Consider the following 22,852-nt stretch of genomic DNA (forward strand, 5'->3'; position numbering starts at 1 on the left):
TTCAAAAGCTGTACAAGAACCCATTCCCGATTCATGATTTCGGGTTTGTTCGTTCTCATCAGGCGAAACTGAATTTTTTCATCATATTCCATTCAGACTTGGAAGCTGTTGAGATTCATTGATGCATATTATCAAAATGAGTACGAGGTGCAGTGAATGAACGATGTTTCATATCCACCCAACCTAACACCTTTCAACTTCAAGTATTTCATCAAAGGATTCTGTGATAAATTTATTTGTGTTTTGAATCTGGAGTGATAGATGTCGTAGCGAGATTTATCAATAAATTATCAATATTTACCGATTCATTACAAAATAAAACCTGATTATATAAATGAGATTCATGAGATAGTTTGTCATGTGAAAGTAAGTGCGCGAGTTGTATTGAATTGTTTTACGCGCCGCTGTATTTGACCTTGGATTAGATTAGTAAGTGACAGGAGATAAGTGAAAATTTGATAAGTTTTCGAAAAATCTCGTGACTGAAACCATATTCTCATACACCATTGTTATGGGATATGTACTCATGATTTAGTGCGACGTGCTAAATCTACATGGAACAAAATATCCATAATGAACAGTACCTATTTATTGAAATCGATTCAAACATACATTTTTTTATCCAGAAATATTAAAATGGGAAAAAAACATTCAAAAATAATGAAAAAACATTCAGATCAAGAAATCAGTCTGTTTATTGTCATCAAAGGAACTAATAATCAACAACATTTTGAATTCAGTTAATTTTCACATTTCGATACTAATAAATAGTATAAGAACCCTGTATATGTAGGTATAAATCAGGAAATTTCTCATATAGCTTTGTTTTTACAAACGTCACATCCCTAATATGAGTACCGTTTTCTCTGTACAGAAATACAGGGTGTCACACTTCAAATTTAAAAAAAAAGTTTTGCGTTCAAACTGTTAACGTCATACTGGTAGGAAACGAGGTTATTATGTTATTACAATGTTGAACTTGATAATGTTGGTGCTACCAGGAATTTGGAAAATAGGTAGATAAAACGTGAGATAAGAAAATCAGACGAAAATGTGTAAAATTCGCTTATCTCAAGATTGTGAAGATTCCCCTTCATAAATGCAATGTAATCAGGTTCAATGAAATGTTTCAGGAATTTGAGAATCTTGAAATGCCATGCTGTATCAGAATTTGAGTTTGCTAAAGTGAATTGAGAACCATTTTGCGATGGCAGGTATAGTGGAAGACAAGATGATGCTTGTCCAATTCTTGGTAAGGAAATTCCATCATTGTGTTCTTCATTTTGACCTTCACTAATCTGAATATTCAAGTAAAAATTTTTTCATTTCATTTTTTATTTGTATTTGTTACATATTTTCATTCTTTTTTTTATTTAGTATTTTTGTCGACGATTTTGTATTTTTTTAGGACATACTGGCTTTGAGTATACTCATGCCAGCAGTGCCACCAACGATTTTAAAAACCGGTGGTACCTTGATGCATCTTGGAGTTTTCATGTCGATCAGCGCAGCCGTACGAATAATGTCGTCAAAAATTTGCGTAAGTTGATCGGTTAGTTTGATCATTATTCAACCAAAATCAGGTTGTCGAAATTTCAGTATTTTTCTCTCGTGTTGAACTCATTTTTTACTTAACCTAGACTGTCAGCTGTCAAACTATGATGTTTTGTTTTGTTGGCAACACTTTACCGGCTTTTGGTGCAGATTCTGATTTTTTTTAATTCAACAGGCAGAACTGCTGAAAATATCAGGGAAAAAAACACTTCTTTACTATTCCCTCATCATCAGTTGTACCTTAAACGCCTTGCTCTTGTTGACTTCGTCTTTTTATGGCATCATGCTCAACAGAGTGTTATTCAGTAAGTTTTAACAACGTTACTGGGTAATAAACACAGCTAATCTATTTTTTTTTCACAGTATTGTTCAATCAGGTATCTCATATTACCTCCCTGATTTCCTTAAAGGACAAAAAGACTTCTACCAGCGCTTTAAAAAACCCTTTAACCCAAAGACTGATTGCTGGGTTATCTGGATGTGCCATAGTGGGATCCATAATAGATTCTGAAGGTGGTTTTTACGTGTTGGTATTGTTGGCAATGGCAATATCTGCAATTGCGGCTGGTGAGTTTCAGCTACAAAGAGTATTTCGGGTTTAAACAAAAAATTAACTGAAAAAAGCGAAGCTAGAGCTTAATATACCATAAAAATCGTTTTCCACGCGTAATGCCAAGTTTGTAACCAAATGGCAACGTGTGACCATTCGGCAACAAAGGGTAATTTTTGTTGCCATTTGGTCACATATGTTTAAAACACAGCGTAGACCTCCCTGATTCGTTTTCCAGCCATCGTCGTGCAAGATCCACCCGTTGAGAAGGAGAAAGAGAAGGAGCTAGTTTCGTCTGAAGTCGTTGGCGTCTTGAAGAAAACCTACGATTCCACCGTCAAAGAGATCCAAGATCTGGATATACATTTCGCCAACTGGGACGCCCTCCTGATCAAGTCTCTACTTGTGATCAACGCTAAAGTCGTCTTCATCCTGTACGTAGTGCTGATCATCTTCGTTTTTCAAGGAAAAGGATCTCTGGTAAACGCCACGGCGGCTTACCAGACCGTTGTCCTGGCTGTTTCAGGCGTTGCCTTCGAAAAGATCAACTTTAGAGTGAACAATCTGGCCGGTCCCAAACAGATCTTGGAAAAATCTCTTATTTTGTGCACTGTTTTCGCCCTGCTTCAAAGTTGCTCTCCGAGTTATAAATTTTATTTGTTGATGTTCGTTCCCTTCGTGATATCGAGGTGTTTCGTCGAATATTACTATAAGGAAGTTTACGAAACCAAGAAGAACCAGAAGCTGGCGCAAGATTTGGAAACGGTAACAACGATCACTGAAATTTTTGGACCTCTGCTTGTTGGATTGATGTTCCAACTCCTCAAACATAATGCGTATAGGTTATTGACTGTCGCTCCTTTTGTAGCCATTTACTTCGTAGTTAGTAAAAAGGTGTATAAAGAGGTGAAACCAGAGAAAATTTCCGAGAGTGAAAAGAAGAAAACTGAGGCTGATAAAGACAAGTGAGATTGTTGAAACTCTTCGCTGTCGATCTCAAAACCAATACATTCAACTCGCAAATAATGATAATAAAGAGAATTTTTTAAAGATCCCTGTTTTAATCCAACGATAATCCTGTTAATAATGTGTGTTGGAAATAATTATTCAATGTTGTGAATATTCAATAAAAGTGCAGCGTTATGGGTAAAAAACTAAAGGGCAGGGAAACACTCCATGGTCCTTTGGAATGACATTCGTTAAAGCTTGTAGCTTAAGCGCCATCTTCAAGTGATCACACGAACCATTGAAAAAGGGAATACCAGGTAAGTTTGGCAACTTCTTACTAGCTGTCAGAAAGATAACCTTCATTTGTCAAAATCATAGAATTTAATTATAACTTACAGCCATAGAGAAAGGGAAAGTCTCTGCTTACAGCATTGAACTCTATGGGAACCCATAGAGTTCAATGACTTACAGTTAGATTAGTGCAAACTAACCTCTTTGTTTAGTGTTCTATGGTCTATGGTCGAAAAATGAAGAAACCTAACCACACTTTTAACGATGTTTAATTAACATTTATATCAATTATCTCAATAGATAAACTCTAAAATGAATCGAACGTAGGTATCAAAAATATAATAGTAATCTGTGTTACACGTGCTCGTCGCGATGTTAGAAAAATATAAGAATATAATCTACACCATAGCTTTCTTGGTAAATGCCTATATAGTTTCGAATACATTGCGACAGGTATGAAATAATCCACTTTCAGGATCTCTTTGCCGTTGGTCTCATAACCCCTCTGTTCGGCAACCATTTGAGAGAACTTGGAGCTTCTAACTTCGTTGTGGGGATCATCGCCTCTGCCTATTCGGGTATTCAAGTGATTTCCGGTCCTCTGATTGTATGTGAACAGGATTGATGATTCTTTACATTTATTGCGTAATTATGAATGATTTTTCAGGGAAGTTGGAGTGATGTAAGGGATCGGAAGGTGGTACTGAAGGTTACCCTGCTTTTCTGTGCTCTTGCTTATTTATCGTTAGGACTCTTCAGTTCTATATTCCTCATATTCCTCGTTCGTTTATTGTTAGGTTGGTTATACGGTATCGCGATGTATTATGTAATTTTCACTGATTTTATTTCAAGGTTTCATGAAACATACTCAGGGATTATGTAAAGCTATGGTTTCGGATCTTTTCCCGCATGAGAGACGGGCTGAGCTTTTGAGCAGAACAGCCGTTTTGGGAACTATTGGTTTCAATCTGGGACCCTTGTTCGGAGGATTCATATCCGAACTACCAAATGGTTTCACCTTGGCTTGTTCACTCACTTTCCTCTTGTTTTTACTGAATATTTGTAAGTTAGATGGGTACAATCATCGTTCCAAATTTGCATGTTTTTTCCGTACTTTCAGTCATTTGTTCTCTACTGCCAAGTTTCGAGTCGACCTCCGATAAAGATCCACAAGCGAAAACCACAGACCTCAAACGAGAATTACTGAAAATAGGGACGAATATAAAAGAGATAGATTGGTCTGAAAGTTGGCACCTGTTCGCCATGAGATTCTTGTCCGGTATAGCTACCGCCCTCTTCTTTTACAACCAGACGTTCTACATGAAAGATTTCTTCAATTTATCCCAAAGACATATAGGTTACGTTATGTCGTTCAGTGGTGCAATACAGACAACTACAGTGTTCTCCCTGAGCTACATAAATCGGATGTTCTATAAGGATGAACCAGATGGCGTTAAGTGTATATCACATTTCTTTCTCCTTATGAGTGTTGCCAGTTTTCTGTTATGTTTTGTCAGTGAATTCAAATACTTTTTACTCTGTATTATACCTTTTGTTATATCTTCCTCGGTATTAAGGATTTCTACCACGCAAATAGTATTAGAGAAATGTGGAAAAGATAGGGTAGGGACATATGGAGGTGTCTCATACAGTGTTGTCTCAGTTGCTAAGTTTATTACTCCTACCCTATCTGGTATTGTAAGTGATAGTTTGAGTAATCAAGCATCCATAGTATTATCTTTTATTCCAGCACTAAGCGGTGTGATACTCACTTCAACTGTTTTGAAGTGGAAGACCAAACAGTTATGATTAAATTTTATCAGAAGTTGACTACCTAAAACATAGTTTGTGATATATTTCAGGTGATTTAACACGTTTAAATGTATGTTAGTATGTTGATGTTCCTATTGACATTTGCACATAGTTGGAGATGATATTTACCTATTTAAATGTTCATATATACTTTGTTGAATGAATATTGATGTTTTATTTCATTCCTCTAACAAAATGAATGGTAATAACGAATTATAAGATAAAAGCAAAATATTCAAGCGTGATCTATTCGGTTTCATCAAAGTATTCATTTTATTTCAGTATGAAATCAAACTTTCGAAACAGAATCTAGAAATTTCTATTTTACGCCAATGTTATAGCCTATGTTAGCATTAAATTATAGGATTATTTCGACATTCTGGCAACAACGTACCATGAATGAAATTTATGGATTTTTTTTCGAAATAACTTCTGTAGTGACATCTAACGACGGTAGAGTAAAACTTCAGATTGTTATCCCCTAGCGCGAAAGCCGCTAACTAAAAACTGTCATCGTGGCGCCACAATCGCGACCAAAGTGACGCTGTTTCTTCTGTTTTCTAGGTTGTCCGCCGTTCAGTTCGCTGTACCATTGAACGTTAAAGTGAAATCTTTAAATGTGGAGTGCTTTACCGGGGAAATGGAAGAAGACAGATCTAACGTTCTGCGTAATATGCAGATTTGCAGATTGTGCCTGAATTCCGATGGGAACTTGTCGAGTATTTATGATGAGACGAGAAACAAGAAGAAATTACCTCTCTATCTGCAGATCATGGCCTGTGTCAACGTCGAGGTTTGTGTACACCGCCTTATAGATTACTTTAATTGATAACTTTTCCGCCTCTACTCTGTATTGTATCTGAATTAGATTTCTTCTTGATAATTAGGTGATTTTTACAGTTGTTTTTTATGATTCAATGTAATTTTTATCTGTAGTCCTGTGTGTCCTTGAAATCTTGGGGGTAATTTGACAATAAAAAGTAATTTTATCGTCAGTGGTTATTTGTTCACCAGAGGTAATTTTATCAGGGGTGGGAGGGTGGATTGTTCACCAGTGGTAATTTTATCGGGGGTAGGGGAGAATTGTTCACCAGTGGTAATTTCATCAGGGGGGGGGGGTAATTCGTTTATTAGGAATAATTTGGATCGTAGTAGAAATTTGTTCGGTAGGGGTAATTTGAACATTGTAATTTTTCCGTTAGGGGTAATTTATGCATTTCGGAAAAAATTCCTTCAAAATATCTTTTTTTTAAGTGGGTTTGGGAAAATATTATGGCTCATTCGTGATTTATCTTGATAACATCAAGAAAGAAAATAGTGGATTTCTCAAAAAGGTCAATAGTTTTACTCGAATTGATGCTTTCAGGTTTACAAGAACGATGGAATGCCTGAACTTATATGCGATGATTGCAAATACCTGATCTCGCTAGCCTATGGTTTCAGGATCAACTGTAAAAAGGCCAACGAAGCCTTAAAATCGTTTGCAACTACTGGAAATCTCAACAAATCATTAACAATCAATAAGGTAAAGTCGAGGAACATTGGGAAGATGAAGGAATGATACTATTATTTTGTAATTTTTCAGATACAGAAAGAAAAAGAAGCTAAAATACGTAAAATAAACACAGATCTCTTGGGGAACCCGGCTAAAAAGTTCAAGCCTGACACAAGTGAACCTCCGGCTCAAACCAACCCTATATCGGTGGAGTTCGAAGATGATGAACATGCCTTGGAAGAATACGAAATCAGGCCTTCATCTGACAACGCTTTCAGCGTTAAGCTGGTATCTTCCAACAAGACAGGAGACGTTGAAATTTCTCCCCTTCGACCCAAAACTTTTCATTGTTCAATGTGCGAGATGACATTCCCCATGAAACAACTCCTAGATATACATATGAGAAATCACGAGAAGTGAGTGTGAATTAAACTTTAGTTGAAATAAATTACCAATTTATAATCTTCAGGAAAGATAAGGCTTCGAAATACGAAGAAGAAAATCAGTTTTCTTGTGAGGTATGCAAGAAAGAATTTTCCGATGAAGATAGCCTTCATCGGCATGAAAAGAGCCATGAGACAAACTACACTTGTTATTGTGGTGTCAGCTTTGGAAGCAGGGATGACTTACTCGAGCATTCGAAGAAGAAGCATGGACAGAGGAAGCCGTTCACTTGTGGTGAATGCGGAAAGAGCTTCGTTTTCAAACAGGTGAGAATTTCATCCTTCGTTCAAGACTAAATAGTCGAATGAGCCTTTATTTCACTCCTTAGGGCCTAGAAAATCACATAGCTACTCACAACGCCGACAAACCACACAAATGCAACTACTGCGAAGCCTTCTTCACGTCCCCAATCAAGTTGACCCGCCATCTGACGTCGCACGCCGTTTTGCGGCCTTATCCTTGTAAATTCTGCAAGAGGACCTTCCTCCTGAGCCACCACCTCACCAGACACATGCGCAGCCACTTCGCGGCCAGGTCCAACAACCTACAACAGATCGGCCAACACAAATGCGACATATGCAGCATGTCCTTCAGGTATGTTCATCTTAGGGGAGAGTCAACAGACTAAAATAAGCTGTACGGCCTTCAACATGTTTCGACCTTAATGACCAATGATTTTATTCGAAATAAGACGCTTCGGAAACTATTGAACTCCGGTTTTTCTTTTTCACCAACCTTCTTTTGCAGGCGGAAAGACTCCCTGATCAACCACAGCGCCATACATTCCATGGTGAACCTGAAGTGCGTGATCTGTTACACGGAATTCGAGAATGCCCAGGCGGTGAAAGAGCACATATCCACACACTTGTCGGGACTTCCGTTCCCATGTGAGAAGTGTTCTTATTCTTTCGAGAGCAAGGATCAGTTGGAGGAGCACGAACTCAAACACGCCGAGATGGAGTACGAAGAACAGGTATTTAGTCCGTTTTTTATCGCCACGCTTATGTTAAACTCGCTCTGTTGTTGCCACGGTCGAATCTTCGATCGATTTGTAATTTGACAGGTGCTACGAAAACAAAATAGAGGCTCCAATATGGCGGACAAGTCAAAATTAGTCCCCGCGTTTAGTTTTCTGGATTTTTCCAGTTTTCAAGGCAGCTTTTCCGAATTTTTCGGCCTTAAGAGCCTTTTACGAAGGTTTGAGAAAAAAAATGAAATAAATAGGTTCAGCCAATTTTACGTGGTGCGATGACAAAGAAAAACAGTCTAAATTGAAGAATGGAAGATGGCGGCTGTATTATGGTGGACGTGTTCTGTTTGTAATTTTGATCCAGTTTTATTCGAGATCGGTATCTGGAGGCTTGGGGTCGGAGTTTATGATTCTTGGGTCGAAATTGAAAAATTCAAGATGGCGGCTCCAAAATGGCGGACGAGGTGTGTTTGTTTTTCTGATACAGTTTTATTCGAGATCGGTATCTGGAGGCTTGGGGTCGGAGTTTATGATTCTTGGGTCGAAATTGAAAAATTCAAGATGGCGGCTCCAAAATGGCGGACGAGGTGTGTTTGTTTTTCTGATACAGTTTTATTCGAGATCGGTTTCTAGAGGCTTGGGGTCGGACTTTATGATTCTTGGGTCGAAATTGAAAAAATTCAAGATGGCGGCTCCAAAATGGCGGACGAGGTGTGTTTGTTTTTCTGATACAGTTTTATTCGAGATCGGTATCTGGAGGCTTGGGGTCGGAGTTTATGATTCTTGGGTCGAAATTGAAAAATTCAAGATGGCGGCTCCAAAATGGCGGTCGAGGTGTGTTTGTTTTTCTGATACAGTTTTATTCGAGATCGGTATCTGGATACTTGGGGTCGGACTTTATGATTCTTAGGTCGAAATTGAAAAATTCAAGATGGCGGCTCCAAAATGGCGGACGAGGTGTGTTTGTTTTTCTGATACAGTTTTATTCGAGATCGGTATCTGGAGACTTGGGGTCGGACTTTATGATACTTAGGTCGAAATTGAAAAATTCAAGATGGCGGCTCCAATATGGCGGACGAGTTTCGTGTTTATGGTCCGATTCGAATCAAAATTGGTATCTGTGAGTTTAAGGTGTCGGAATTTATGATTCTTCCTTCACAATTGAAAAATTCAAGATGGCGGCGCCAATATGGCGGACGGATTTCGTGTTTATTGTCCGATTTTAATCGAAATTGGAAGAAAGAGAAGCTAGACGTGGTGTTTCTCCGTTTCAGATCGAAAAGGAAGTGGTGGAGGAGGCCCGCGCCCAGGGGCAGATCTCCGGAGACCTGGATAGCGCCGAGGACGACGACGAAGAGTTCGGCGGCGACCACATGGGAAGGACCGGTGACGACGACGAAGATTACGTGATGGACGAGGATGAGGAGATGAGCTTCCACTCCTCCTTCGCGTCTCAGAGCGAAAGCGGCGGCGCGGTCAGGCGGTCCACCAGACAGCGCAAGACCAAGCGCTTCACCGATTTCCTGAAAAGCGAACCGGATTCCGATCCAGAGCAGGAAGAATATCAGGAGCAGGCGCACTCCAGTAAGGATCAGGTGCATCAGACCGCCGAACAGGAAGCAGACACCTCGCAGGTCAGTTGAGTCCGCGACTTGTGGCTCCTTTTATCGTTGACCTTGGGTTTTTTTTTGTAACAGGACGAGGAAGACGGCTTCATCAAGCCCATCTTCCGCAGGGAAGGCGTGAGGATGTACCAGAGGAAGACGCCGGTTAGGAGGCCGAAGATCCTGAACTCGATACCGATGGGAAACATGAAGACGGCGCCTTTGTCCCAGATAAACCAACCGCAGGTGACGACCATCGAGAATCTTGGTCTGACGACGAAGGACCTGGAACAGTTGCCCACTGAGAAATACGTGAACATGAAGATTGGTAACAAGACGGTGAGGGTGCAGAAATTGGTGCTCACCAAGGAAGAAATGAAAGCGATGGCTAGGGAAGGTGAGGATTTTTTTAATTGAGATTGTGAAATTGAGAATTTCAACTCTGAACTGGGCCTTTTTCAGGTAAAATACGTGGTAATACCGTGCTGATAAAGAACCCTGGACCTCAGGCGTCCAATAAGGTGGATCTGTCGCCCCTCCTGGAGGATCCCTTGCCCAAGGACCCCCTGGCGAGAATTTCGAAATCTTACCAGAAAAAAACTACGGCTTCCGCGTCCTCCAGTCAGAATACCCTGATAATAAATGATATAATCATCGATAACATCGAAGATCAGGATAACAGGATGGATGATATGGTTAATCTGTCGTGAAGTTAGGTCAGTGTGGAACTGAAGGAATTGGTATCATTGAGTATTGATTTTTTTTCCGTCAATTAATCAATTTAACTTCTGATAAATTTATTTACAACAACTTCATCTGTTTAAACATGCAAATTCTAAGTTTATTTTATTGTTGTATAAATAAATAAATTTTCTGAACTATTTTTTCTTAATTATAGCGGTATATGGGTTAGGTATCGCTTTAGTATCGTGACGTATCATGGTGACGACAGCGGACGAAAAAAGTGAACGGACAGAAAGTGTCTGCGGACGAAAAATACTAGCCTTCAGAAAAAGTCGATTTTCTTCGGAAATTTGTAAGTAAAATGTCAATTTTGTTGAGTTAGGTTAGCTTTTAAATTCACGAAAATGCCGCTTTCGTATCATGCCGTATCAAAGTGACGACAGCGGACAAAAAGTGTCTGCGGACGAAAAATGATAGCCTTCAAAAATGTCGATTTTGTTCGGGATTTGTAAGTAAAGTGTCATTTTTGTTGGGTTAGGTTCTAAATTCACTCGTAAAATATAGCAGATTTCGTTAAGAATCGATTTGACAACAGCAAATTACAGTTATCATCACGGGCACTTATGTTTTTCTCGAATCGTGGATTCACGAAAATGACCCAATCGTCCTAGTATAGCATCATAGCGGCGACAGCGGACAAAAAGTGTCTGCGGACGAAAAACTAGCCTTCAGAAAAAGTCGATTTTCGTTCGGAAATTTGTACGTAAAATGTCATTTTTGTTGAGTTAGGTTAGGTTCTAAATTCAATCGTAAAATATAGCAGATTTCGTTAAGAATCAACAGCGAATGACAGTTATTATCTCAATCGTCGCTTTAGTATCGAATCATAGCGGACGAAAAGTGTTTACGGACAAAAAGTGTCTGCGGACGAGAAATACTTGCCTTCAAATAAATGTCGACTTTTCGTCGATTTTCGGTTAAAGTCCTTCAATCCACCTTTATTATGTGATCCTGTATAGAACAGGCACAATCTGATTTTCCAGAATTAAATTCTCATAAAGCAAGTGCCAGTTTTCTGACGTATTCAAGTCGAATATTTTATTGCAGCCTTGAAACCTTCATCCAGACCTGCAACTCGATTGTTATACATCTGCCGATTGCACCCATTCCATTCCAGACAATAAAATTTCATCGAGTACGAAAATTAAGCTTTATTTCATGAAGTGAACAGATCTTATAGCATAAACTTTATTACAACGAAATCCATCGAATGTTTACAGCGTTATATTCGACATTCGCATAAACACAATAAATACGTTAACACTTCCATTGAGTTTTAAATATAGGTACAAGTTGATAATCTCATGAATGATTGTCTTAAAATAAATAACTTAAAGTCTTGGAATAAACTTTGAGAAAAACAAATTTTTGAACACACTTTATTAGGTCTTTTCTGTGGCGTTATTTTTTTGTATGCACTGGTTCAGGCTTCTTCGGCCTTCGTCACGTCCAACCTCTTGAGCTGAGGAGAAACAAGAATCATGAAATTTATATTATGGAAGAAAGAAAAAAAGGTGTTTGGGTCTAAATGGAATAACAAGTTTCAACTCCTTGGACTATCGTACTGTTTTACTCACATTTTCATTTTTTCCTGCAAGCTTGGGGATACAATTTAATGAACAAATTACTGGATCGTTTGTATCTTGGAAATATAGTACCTATGCCTATATTATAGTATGTACATACCTCTTTCTCGTCTGCCACCACTGTTGTATATCTTTCAACGATTCTCATTGGCCCTAAAGATGGTGCAGCAAAAGCATGTTTGTATAGCAGAGCGGCCAAGACACCTCCTACTATAGGACCCAACCAGTAGACCTGAAAATGGTCTATATGAAATCGACAACGATGATAGAATATATAGGAAAAAAGTGTTTCTTGCGTTTCCAAGAATCTACTGTTGAAATATTTGTACGAGTTAAAAACTCAGCGACTTGGAAATATCGACTCCTGAAGTTATATATAGGTAATCAGGAAATAAATGGTTCAATCGATATAATGGTGTCATCAAGAAAGACAGTAAAGGGGACACATTTCTAATTAATCCATTGACCTTTTCCTAACATTTATGTGATCTATATCATCAATCATGTGGATAATTTCCAGTTGTGCGAAACTGTTGAAGCCGTATCAATAAAACTCCTGGAAATCTGACGTATACAGGGTGTTTCTAAAGGTGAGTCTTTTTTTTGACAGAAGGTAGAACTCATCAAAGTTGTTCAACCAAAAATTGTCCATATAAAATATCCAATATGGCTGAGATACAACCCCTAGAAGTAGGACAAAATTGAAAGGCTATATTTTGACGAGTTCTACCTTCTGTTGAAAAAAAGCCTCACCTTCAAATACACCCTGTATACAGGATGTCCCAAATACAATTCCCACGAACTATCCCTATAGAAAAATAACTTACCCAGTGACACTCCCATTCTCCGGTGATGAGTGCTGCGCCAAAACTGCGGGCAGGGTTCATGCTAGATCCGGTATAGTCGATGGCGGCCAAGTGCCCCAAAGTGACGGCCATACCGATGGCCAAGGCCGCTACCGGTTTGGCCTCTGGCCTGTTTGGATCGCACACGCCGCAAACTGTCAGTACCAAAACGAAACCCAACAGCAGTTCGACGCCCACAGCTTGGGCTTCCGTCACTTCCTTTGTCAGAACTGTCTTTCCGAGGCCTCCTTGAAGGTTTTCCGGTGTTAAAGCCTGGAATTAATCGGTTTATCACCGGCTGACAGGAGTCAATTGTGTAAAAGAAACAAAACGCTCAAGATTGATCGTTAATTCTGTCCTTTTTTATTGATGCGAGGGTGAAGTAGCTCTGATGAGGTCAAATAAGACTGAAACCATGGACATCAGCATCTAGTCCTCTTGCTCTTTTGGAATATTCATCACATTTAGATCTACGATGATTTTTCTGGTCTCGAAATTTGGGTTCAGTTGAAACTTCCTCAAGATCGAACGGTTGTGCCGAGATGGATGAAATTTTCAAATTTATTACTAGAAGAGTTGCTCTTTCAGAATATGAATCACATTAAGATCTACGAGGATTTTCATGGAAGATACGAGACTCGAAAGTTGACCTTCGAAAAATTCCCAAAAAGAGTCAGTTAAAAATTCGTCAAGACCGAACAGTTAATCCGAGGTGAATGAAATTCCGAAATTCATCAATAGAAGAGTTGCTCTTTCGAAATATCCATCACATTTGGATCTACGATGATTTTTCTGGGAGATACCCGTGTTGAAAGTTGTCCTTCTCTGCTTCGGGCATCACTGAAAGGGAATTGACAATTGTGTGGTTCTGATGAGGTCAAAAAGTCCCGAAACCTTGGATTTCAACTGCAATCTTTCGAAAGAATGGTCTCTTCGTTGATTAAGTGCATGATGGCTGGTGGTAAGTTCGTTTCTGACCTTAACTTGTGCTATATTTACGTTGAAATGTCTCACCTTTTCCGTACCTCTCACAACATCATTTTCAGTGCTTTTATCGCAAATAAATAAAAGACACTTGCGGTCACTAAATTACGCACAACTCGATCTATTCGAAACCAAATGCGATGTAATTTGACCCTAAAGAATATCGATTTTACAATCAATTCGCAGTACTTGAAAACATCGTTGAAAATACAAAGTTTGTAGCTCCAGTATTCGGAGGAGAGATTCCTCATCTGAAAATTTATTTGCTCACCTTAAGGATAGCTGATCCTGCAAGGGCCCCCAAACACTGCACAACAATGTATAGAACCCCTTTGATTATTTGGATATTTCCAGTTGCCAGCATACCAGCTGTAACAGCAGGATTTATATGGGCGCCACTCACATGTCCTAGAGTCTGAAAAAAATCAGTGATATTATTTTCTCAGCTCGCAACATAACTATGTGTTTTGCCTTCAGAAAAGAAATTTTCCCTGGACATCCATTTACCTGAACTACTATGAAGATCGTAAGACCAAAAGTGAGTCCAATCAAAACGAAGTTGGTGGTCGTGTTCTTCAAGTTGACGCACGAAGCGCATCCAAAAAAGTTTAGGAGCAGAGTTCCCAGGAATTCTGCTAGGAGGGCTTTCCATATGCCACCCTTCTTCTGCGTCAGTTCGTTGATGCCCAGAGATTCCTTGAATTTACCCATTTCAGCGATCAATCTGTAAAGACAAAATGAGTTGAAGAAAGCAGTGCTTATAGGGTACACAAACAAGTTTCTTGATGTATTTCGAACTAGCAATTTCATCAATTCATCTTTTTTTGTTCAGGATCAACAAAGAAAACAAAACATCATAAGTTGTTATGCGTGAGAGAAGTGATCTAGTCTTCCGTTTTCCTTCTGTTTAGTCTTTTGCAGGAGTGAATCAATGTCCTGACATAAATTCAACACGCACATCTATTATATCTACTCCTGTTATCTTCCAATTCCCCCATTGAGCGAATCTATACAGTTTCAAGCCAATTTGGGAGGTATATCTAGAGAAATATTACTCTTTGTGAAATGACGTGTCGTCATTTCTGCTCTTTCCAAATAAATCATCATTACATATTCAAATATCAAACAGATGCAGTGCATTATCACTTTTGGTAATGTTTGCTCGGTCAAACTATACATAATGACGTGAATTATTATTCTAGTATACCCAAATCAAATATCATATGATTCCATTTGGCATATGTACACGAGTAGTTTAAGGTTTATTAATCCAGTATCCTCAGTTTCGAGAAATGATTAAAAAATGGGATCTTCAGTTAAAGCTAACTGTCAATTTCGAGCTTTAGTTAAGAAAGAAACGCTGTATGAATTTCGTTGAGAGCAACCTCAGCATCAATCAAAGATAACTGATATTATCCAATTATTCTGAATTGTTCGTTCTGTACCATTATCTAGCTGGTAAACAACAATTGCCGAATGAACTTTAGTACCCTTCGTACGAATAATCAGGAATGCAAAACGAATGAATTCCTGCCTTCCAATAAAGTTCCTACTGCAATGTTTGGCGAAGTTATTCTCATGGAAAATAAAATATTCATCGCCCCTGAATGGGTATTTCACTGTGAGCCGAATGAATAAGTCTGAGCTATCTGTTTTCGTTGGTATATACAGGGTGAGTCTTTGACTCATACGTGAGTAGATTCTTGAGATCAAAAGAAACACCTTTTTCCTTAAACATTTTTTCCAAATCGCCTCGGTTTACAATGAGGAATAGAAAAGATTCTTCATATTTTAGGAAGCTGAAATTTTGAAAATAGGTCACTGAGATCCTGAGGATGATTTTCGTGCAGAAAAACCTTGGTTTATGATATACAAATTCTTCGTATTGTCACATATACAAAAACAGATAGATGAGTACATAAAATCTAAATACTCAAATTTTCAGAACAATTTCATGTGTCTTCAGTGTCTAATAGGACACCCTGTATACCATAAATGAATAATTCGATCGCAGAGTACTAAATCACTGGAGAATCGTTGAATGCTATGAATACCAACATCATCTCCTTGATAATACCGTAAAAGGAGATTTTCCGAAGATATATATCAAAGAAATGGATGTGAAGCAGTCGATGAATATGAATGTGGTTGTTGACATTGATGAGTCTTCTTGTTGACTACATCTTTCAAATGGAAATGCTGAAATGTCGCAGAAAAATCCATATGAAAATTTGGTGGCAGATTAAATATAAACAATGAAAAGAATGGTAGATCACGATCACATTTTTCTACATGTTGAATTAACAACGCAGCAAATTAATGAGTGTAATAGGAAATTACTAGGCTGGAACCGAAACAAAGCAATTCCAAGTAAGTTGACCTCAGGGGAAAAACTATCATTTGTTTCCTGCTAAGAAGATGAAACATGTAGCCTGAGGATTATTTCTATTATATCTTTACGTGTCGAGTTCAATGTTCTGGTCTAGGAATTCGGACAAAAAACTTCCGAGCAGACTTCTAACATTGAAAAATTGTGAGATGAAATGACCACAGCAATCTATTGTAGATTGTAGAAGATTGAATAAGGTTTCTTGGCAACATTAAGAAAGTATCAGTTCGTTCAACTTTTTATATGATATTTTAAGAAGAAATTTAAATACGCATCTAATGATGTATAACCTCATGGAAATGAAGTCAAATTTTTATGAAAGTGAGGTTAAACGTCTAATAGGCCACCCATCATGGACACCCTGTATTGGAACAACACCTCAACGTATTACCATATTATTTCACTGGGACAAATTGTAATTATCTAGTCAGAATTATGCTCGCTTAAAATATCTACACAGGACCTTGAAAAATTATCAATCTATGTTAAAACATTTAAAAAAACTCGATAGAAATTATGCACAATTTTCCTTTTCAAATCGATATTACTTGGGATCAAGGAAGAATTTAATGAAAACCACAATTGTTTTATCGTTTACAATGATAAACCTTAAAGGTATCAAACAAAAAATAATAACTTCGCAGTTAACGTTTCATTAATTGTGAAATGTGATAGTATTTCTCCAAAGACTAATTTTCGAAGTAAAACCTATCGCTTTAAACAATTCCCGAGAATTCCAACGTTAACCTGATACGACAGCGTCTTTTTTTGGGTGAACGAACTGAGCAGAGAGGCACACAGAACGAAAAAGCAAAAAAAGTGCGGCGTAAAAGGCTCAAAATTATAGGGACTTAATGACTTGCTCGAAGCGTGGTAGTCAACCAATCACGTTTTCGATTTCACCTAATGACAGGTGGAGAAATGATCGATACCTTCATGACAATGCAGTAACTTCTTCAAGTACTCGACATTCCTGATGATGAGGTGAAGCTCCATCTGAGAAAATATTATGATTTGTATGAGGAGTCTACGATCTGGTAACGCTCCATGTTTACCAACTCTCGTATGTCACTTATCAACCTGTCACAACATGATGAATGTGTCAAAATGGCTGCTAAAATGGCGCCCATTTAGAATTTCTGGTTTTTATCGGAGTTTGAAGGAGGTTTTATTCAATGTTTGCAATACAAAATGTTAATAACTTCTTCAAATATCGCTTGGGACATTCCTGATGGTGAGGCGAAGCTCCATCTATGAAAATATTATGATTTGTATGAGAAATCTACGATCTGGTAACGCTCCATGTTTACCAACTCTCGTATGTCACTTATCCACCTGTCACAACATGACGAATGTGTCAAAATGGCTGCTAAAATGGCTCCCATTTGGAATTTCTGGTTTTTATCGGAGTTTGAAGGAGGTTTTATTCAATGTTTGCAATACAAAATGTTAATAACTTCTCAAGTACTCGCTTGGGACATTCCTGATGGTGGGGCGAAGCTCCATCTATGAAAATATTATGATTTGTATGAGAAATCTACGATCTGGTAACGCTCCATGTTTACCAACTCTCGTATGTCACTTATCAACCTGTCATAACATGATCAATGTGTTAAAATGGCTGCTAAAATGGCGCCCATTTGGAATTTCTGTTTTTTATCGGAGTTTGAAGGAGGTTTTATTCAATGTTTGCAATACAAAATGTTAATAACTTCTCAAGTACTCGCTTGGGACATTCCTGATGGTGGGGCGAAGCTCCATCTATGAAAATATTATGATTTGTATGAGGAATCTACGATCTGGTAACGCTCCATGTTTACCAACTCCCGTATGTCACTTGTCAACCTGTCACAACATGGTCAATGTGAAAATGGCTGCTAAAATGGCGCTTTTTTGGAATTTCGGGTTCTGATTGGAGGTTGAAGGTGGTTTTATTCAATTTTAGCAACACAAAATGTTGAAACGCGTTACAAATCTCAACACTGGGCGATTCCATCTGAGTCCTGGGTGTGGACTGGATATTTCCATGGCCATCAGTGGCGGAAAAAAGTTTTCATTAACCGAATAAATCCATAAATTCCTCGATTCTCGCGTGCCAATTATCAGATGGACAGGTGGCTTCAACAATAATGAGAGGAGTGGCGCTGAACGTCCCTCAAACGAACCCAATGAAAAGCATTTAATCAGGTTAATTCGGTATTTTATCACATATATATGTCTGAATGATGAATAATAATTTCTTCGACCCTTAAATGGCATGGAGGTTCCATATGAAGGTCTGACCGATTGAAAGATAGTCCCTTAATTTGTAGATAAAAAGTGCCTCATTCCTCACAAATCCACAATAAATCTGTCTTATTCTATCCAAGATTTATACGAAGAAGGTGGGGTTTTTAGGGTGCGACATATACAGAGTCAGTCTTTGATTCGTGCGAATATTTCAGCAGTAGATTCTTGTGGTCAAAAGAAACAATTTTTTTCCTCAACATTTTTTCCGAATCGGCTCGGTTTAAAAGATACAGGCTGTTGAAAAACCATAAAAAATTATATTTTTAGTTCTATCTCACAAACGGTTTTATCGAATGAAATAAATCTCGGAATATAGTTTTTCATTTATTTGATGAATCTTTTTCGAACACAAGATATCACCCACGTCTTCCAGTTTTCTCATTATGACCATTACGTAACGTAAAAATACCAAAAATTCCAAGAACCCAACTGTTTAAACTAAGTTGGACGCTATCTAATGAATATTTGAACGTTTTGTACTATTCCTCATTTTTTCTTGTATAATGCGTCGTTTTCGAATAATTTGATGTTCAAAAATCAAAAAGTATCTGTGAAATTTGAAATATTTTGTAACTTTGTCTGAATGCGGCTCTGTTTAAAAGATCCACAGATGTGTAGTGTCACAGATTTAGCTTGTTATTCTGAAAGTAATTTGTTTTTCAGGGGTGGCTTAGCTCATTGTCAAATCTTAAAATGGCTTCATATTTTTATCACGGCCGAATGGGAAAAAATGGTTTAGAAAAAAAGTGTTTCTTGACCTCAAGAATCTTCTGTTAAAATATTTGTGCAAGTCAAAGACTCATCCTCTATATTAATTAACTTTTTTGTTTAAATATGCTTCAACCGTGTATTATTGAGGCCTCTATCAGGGGTGAATTGCAGATTTAAGGGTTTTTTATTGCACTACGACCTTAAAGTCTGTTATGTGTGTCCTCATCAGAAAATTTCTCGCCAGTTTCATGACATTGAAATGCTAAACTTCCATTTAATATTTAATTCGGCGTGATTCGTATAATTCGTATGTATATCCAATTTTCCGACATACTCCATAATTGATAAAGCAAACGTTCACACTGGAAAATTGAAAATGTAAACAGACTGAAGGAAATAAACTCCGCGAGTTCTAAGACTGTAATAATATGTGATAATGAAGATAATAATGAAGATTATCGTTGGTGGTCAGCGCTCATGAAGTGCTTATTGTTATACAAGGTGATTCTCGAAAAGATATCATGCAATTAGTGAATTAAACACAATATCAAAACTGTATTTCATCTAAAACAGGCTGCCATGATTTCGACTTGTCTTGAATTGTTGATCTTCGAATAAAAATATCCTCAATTTATTGATTGAAAGAACCATTGACTCCTTTATTCGATTAAAACCACCTCAGAAAAAAAAAACAATAATTCCACAAGAGAAAAATTTCAAACATCTCGAAGATAAACAGAATCAAGATAACAATTTCATAATTGTGTCAAGCATCATGTAAACTCTGTGATATATTAGTTGTAATAACATGCGAGAATTGTCTGATGAAAGAAATGAATTATTGTTGTATTATATAATAACGTTGTAGTGCAAATAACATAGAACACATAAATTTTTCTGCCGTTCTAATCAGAAGTAGGTAAATCAATTATGAATTGAATAACTATGAAATTATTAAATATGGAACTTTTTAAATCCAAACATTCATCGCTTTTAACCATCGACCTATTCCATATGAAATAGTTTAAATGGAAATGATGATTTTCCTCGATTTTGATTATGCAAAATCATAACTTCAGTTTCAAAATTTATTTCGAACATTAATACATTCTCCACATGTCTGGAATCAAAATTCCGACAACTTAGCCTCTTCATTTAATAAACAATGAGGAGTAAAATGGACTTATTTCAATTCAGTTTAATTTATCAGGCAATCAATGATGGTAAGTGAAAGGGACTCTTTATTGACGGCCAAAAATATTTTAGTTTTATTGGAGTGCTACGCTCACAGATTTGATTACAAAATTAGTCTAATGGGTAATGAATAAATAAGGAAAATAGCTTTGATATCCCAAAAAAAATACGAAATTCAATCAGAAATTATTGAACATTATTATCGATTGTAGTGAGATTAACTGGGTTATTCCCATCATTTTGGAAACCCTTGCACAATTTTCATCTTCAGAATTCATTTAACCATCAGAATAATTTATCAGATTCTTGGTTCGATCTCTTGGCGTGGGCATCCACGATCGTATTGACCATTCGCGTTCGATATTGACATTTGAATCGATCGGTTTAATGCCAGATACGTACTAGATTTCTGTACCCGACATGACAAATGGTAGTTGTTTTATATCGAAGAAATCCATTAACCTAAATCTTCACATGCAACATATGTTTGTATGGCATAAATCAACTCGTGATCGGCCATACAAATGTACCTACAACGGTAATGAATTCATGTAGATATGGATCGAAATGGTCTCTTCTGAATAAATTCCCAGATGGTATTTCCAATGGTCGAAACACTGAAGAATTTTCACTCTGCAAGTTGAGAGACCTCCAGATATGATATAAACCAATTGAAAATGACTTTTTCACGTAATTTTCAACCCTCAAAACGAGTAGATCGAAGTGTAGTACTCGATTTTGTACAGAATTCAATCGAATCGCTTCTGTTTTCACTTTCTACATTGAAAAAATGTCGAAACGTTCTATGCTCTGAACATAAAAGGCGTATCTCGAAGCATATCCGGTGTTTTTCCACAAAACCGTGAAATTTCCGCGAATTAACTTCAAATGAAACCGGACATGGACCTGTCTCCCTTACTCTTCAACCGAAGAGCTCAGCATGCTTGAAAAAGTGTTTGATTACAAAATGATTGGACAAGGGACAAACGGAAGTTTCAATGTACTTTCTGGTGCTACTTGTTTGTTAATGGAAGTCATATTTGTTGGTAAATGGAGGCTTGTTTAGGGAAATCTTCAATTACCGGTAGATCCTCCTCTGTGTTTCGTTATAGTACTCGATAATCATCGAAAAATTTTGCTGTCAGTCAGCTAATAAACTATTAAATTATTCGTGAATCAGTTTCCGGAAATGTAATGAGGGTTGAGGAACAATAAGTTCTTCAAATGAATAATTATGAATGTATTGTATCATTTCCTATTCTGCACGTTTTATATCCTGCTCTAAAAACATTATCCTGTATAACTTGATACAGAATCATCAGATATTCCCTAAAGTATTCTGTGGTCCAAGCGATGGATGGAATATTTCGAACATTTCCTTCCAAGAAAAACATACTCACATCTGGTAGGCAGTCATTAAAATAATTGCAGATACTAAAATCTCCTTACTGAGAAAACACACGTGGTTTTACCTTAATTATTTTAATCGCTAATACGCTTCCAACGTCGTTAATACTAATTAAGTAAGACTCACCCATTCCCTGAACTCACCCCTAGAGAAAAATGTACATAGAACAAATATGAAAAATGATGATGTCATGAAAGCTTGCCTGTAAACTCGGTCGTGTTTTCAAATATGAAGGAACAGATAAACCAAGTGCTTCAATTTGTTAGACAGCAGATAATGCACATTTCTGTTCGTTTTGCAAGCATTACCCTTATCGATAATTTTTATTTGATTATACGTTTTACAAAGGTATTTGCTGCTTTTTGACCCCAATGTACCAATTCAAACAGTGCGATACTTTAACTTCAGTAAATCAAGACAGAGCATATTTATAACAAAAAACTGTGGGATACACTGAATTGATTCCAAGTCAGAGACTTTGGGTGTAGTTTATTTGTGTTATTGCAAACAAAAAAGAAAAAAAAACGATTGCAATTAATGAAAAATGATTCAAGACTGACTAGTAAAAACAGATATTTTTTTCAAACTATTTAATGAAAATTTTAAAACAATTCCATCAAATTTATTCAAATCATCACATTTTTCAATACCTGCTTTTTTTAGGGTGAAAAAAATTATGTTCAAGTCAATTCAATGAAGAAAATCATTAAAAACCCTCAAATATAGCCTTTTGTGGTCTATCTACTCACCAGTTTCAATCAGAAGTCAAAAGATGATTTCAAGTCCAAACTTTCGGAGATTTTTTTTCAAACAGAACCCGAAGTTAGCACTCTGCAGCTCGACACTGTTGTGGATGGAGCAAGCTTCTAGCTTCTACACCTGTAAACTCGCTGTTTCCTCCGTGGAGTTGTTTACAAAATGGTGGGGGTTGCCGGCACCAAAACAAAGTCTGATTGATCAGATTGTTACATATTCATCTGACCATTTTCAAGAATCCAGAGCGGATAATACCTTAGACAATGGGTCAGATTTCT

At 37.4% G+C, this 22,852-nt stretch overlaps 4 protein-coding genes across 4 annotated transcripts; 3 read left to right on the top strand and 1 right to left on the bottom strand.

Annotated features, from left to right (window-relative positions):
• Positions 1-306: 306 nt before the first annotated feature.
• LOC123319388 lies at positions 307-3,156 on the top strand. Its single transcript, XM_044906314.1, has 6 exons — positions 307-429; positions 1,134-1,252; positions 1,409-1,540; positions 1,730-1,859; positions 1,918-2,121; positions 2,343-3,156. The coding sequence occupies exons 2-6, from the start codon at positions 1,208-1,210 to the stop codon at positions 3,071-3,073; spliced, it is 1,242 nt and encodes a 413-aa protein (XP_044762249.1). The 5' UTR covers positions 307-429; positions 1,134-1,207; the 3' UTR covers positions 3,074-3,156.
• A 403-nt stretch (positions 3,157-3,559) lies between these two features.
• LOC123318546 (major facilitator superfamily domain-containing protein 9-like) lies at positions 3,560-5,319 on the top strand. Its single transcript, XM_044905202.1, has 5 exons — positions 3,560-3,760; positions 3,819-3,950; positions 4,011-4,140; positions 4,196-4,405; positions 4,464-5,319. Exons 1-5 carry the CDS (start codon positions 3,716-3,718, stop codon positions 5,150-5,152), a joined length of 1,206 nt encoding a protein of 401 aa, XP_044761137.1. The 5' UTR covers positions 3,560-3,715; the 3' UTR covers positions 5,153-5,319.
• A 381-nt stretch (positions 5,320-5,700) lies between these two features.
• LOC123318545 (protein suppressor of hairy wing-like) lies at positions 5,701-10,546 on the top strand. The gene is made up of 9 exons (XM_044905201.1): positions 5,701-5,948; positions 6,522-6,680; positions 6,741-7,066; positions 7,120-7,360; positions 7,423-7,688; positions 7,842-8,067; positions 9,339-9,698; positions 9,762-10,065; positions 10,131-10,546. The coding sequence occupies exons 1-9, from the start codon at positions 5,796-5,798 to the stop codon at positions 10,376-10,378; spliced, it is 2,283 nt and encodes a 760-aa protein (XP_044761136.1). The 5' UTR covers positions 5,701-5,795; the 3' UTR covers positions 10,379-10,546.
• A 1,002-nt stretch (positions 10,547-11,548) lies between these two features.
• Positions 11,549-22,724, bottom strand: LOC123318547 (aquaporin AQPAn.G). The gene is made up of 6 exons (XM_044905203.1): positions 22,568-22,724; positions 14,335-14,551; positions 14,099-14,242; positions 12,826-13,116; positions 12,099-12,230; positions 11,549-11,874 (listed from the first exon to the last, which is right to left on the bottom strand). Exons 2-6 carry the CDS (start codon positions 14,536-14,538, stop codon positions 11,836-11,838), a joined length of 810 nt encoding a protein of 269 aa, XP_044761138.1. The 5' UTR covers positions 14,539-14,551; positions 22,568-22,724; the 3' UTR covers positions 11,549-11,835.
• Positions 22,725-22,852: the final 128 nt, after the last annotated feature.

Source organism: Coccinella septempunctata, chromosome 8, assembly GCF_907165205.1.
Source record: "Coccinella septempunctata chromosome 8, icCocSept1.1, whole genome shotgun sequence".
Classification (NCBI taxonomy): Eukaryota; Metazoa; Arthropoda; class Insecta; order Coleoptera; family Coccinellidae; genus Coccinella; species Coccinella septempunctata.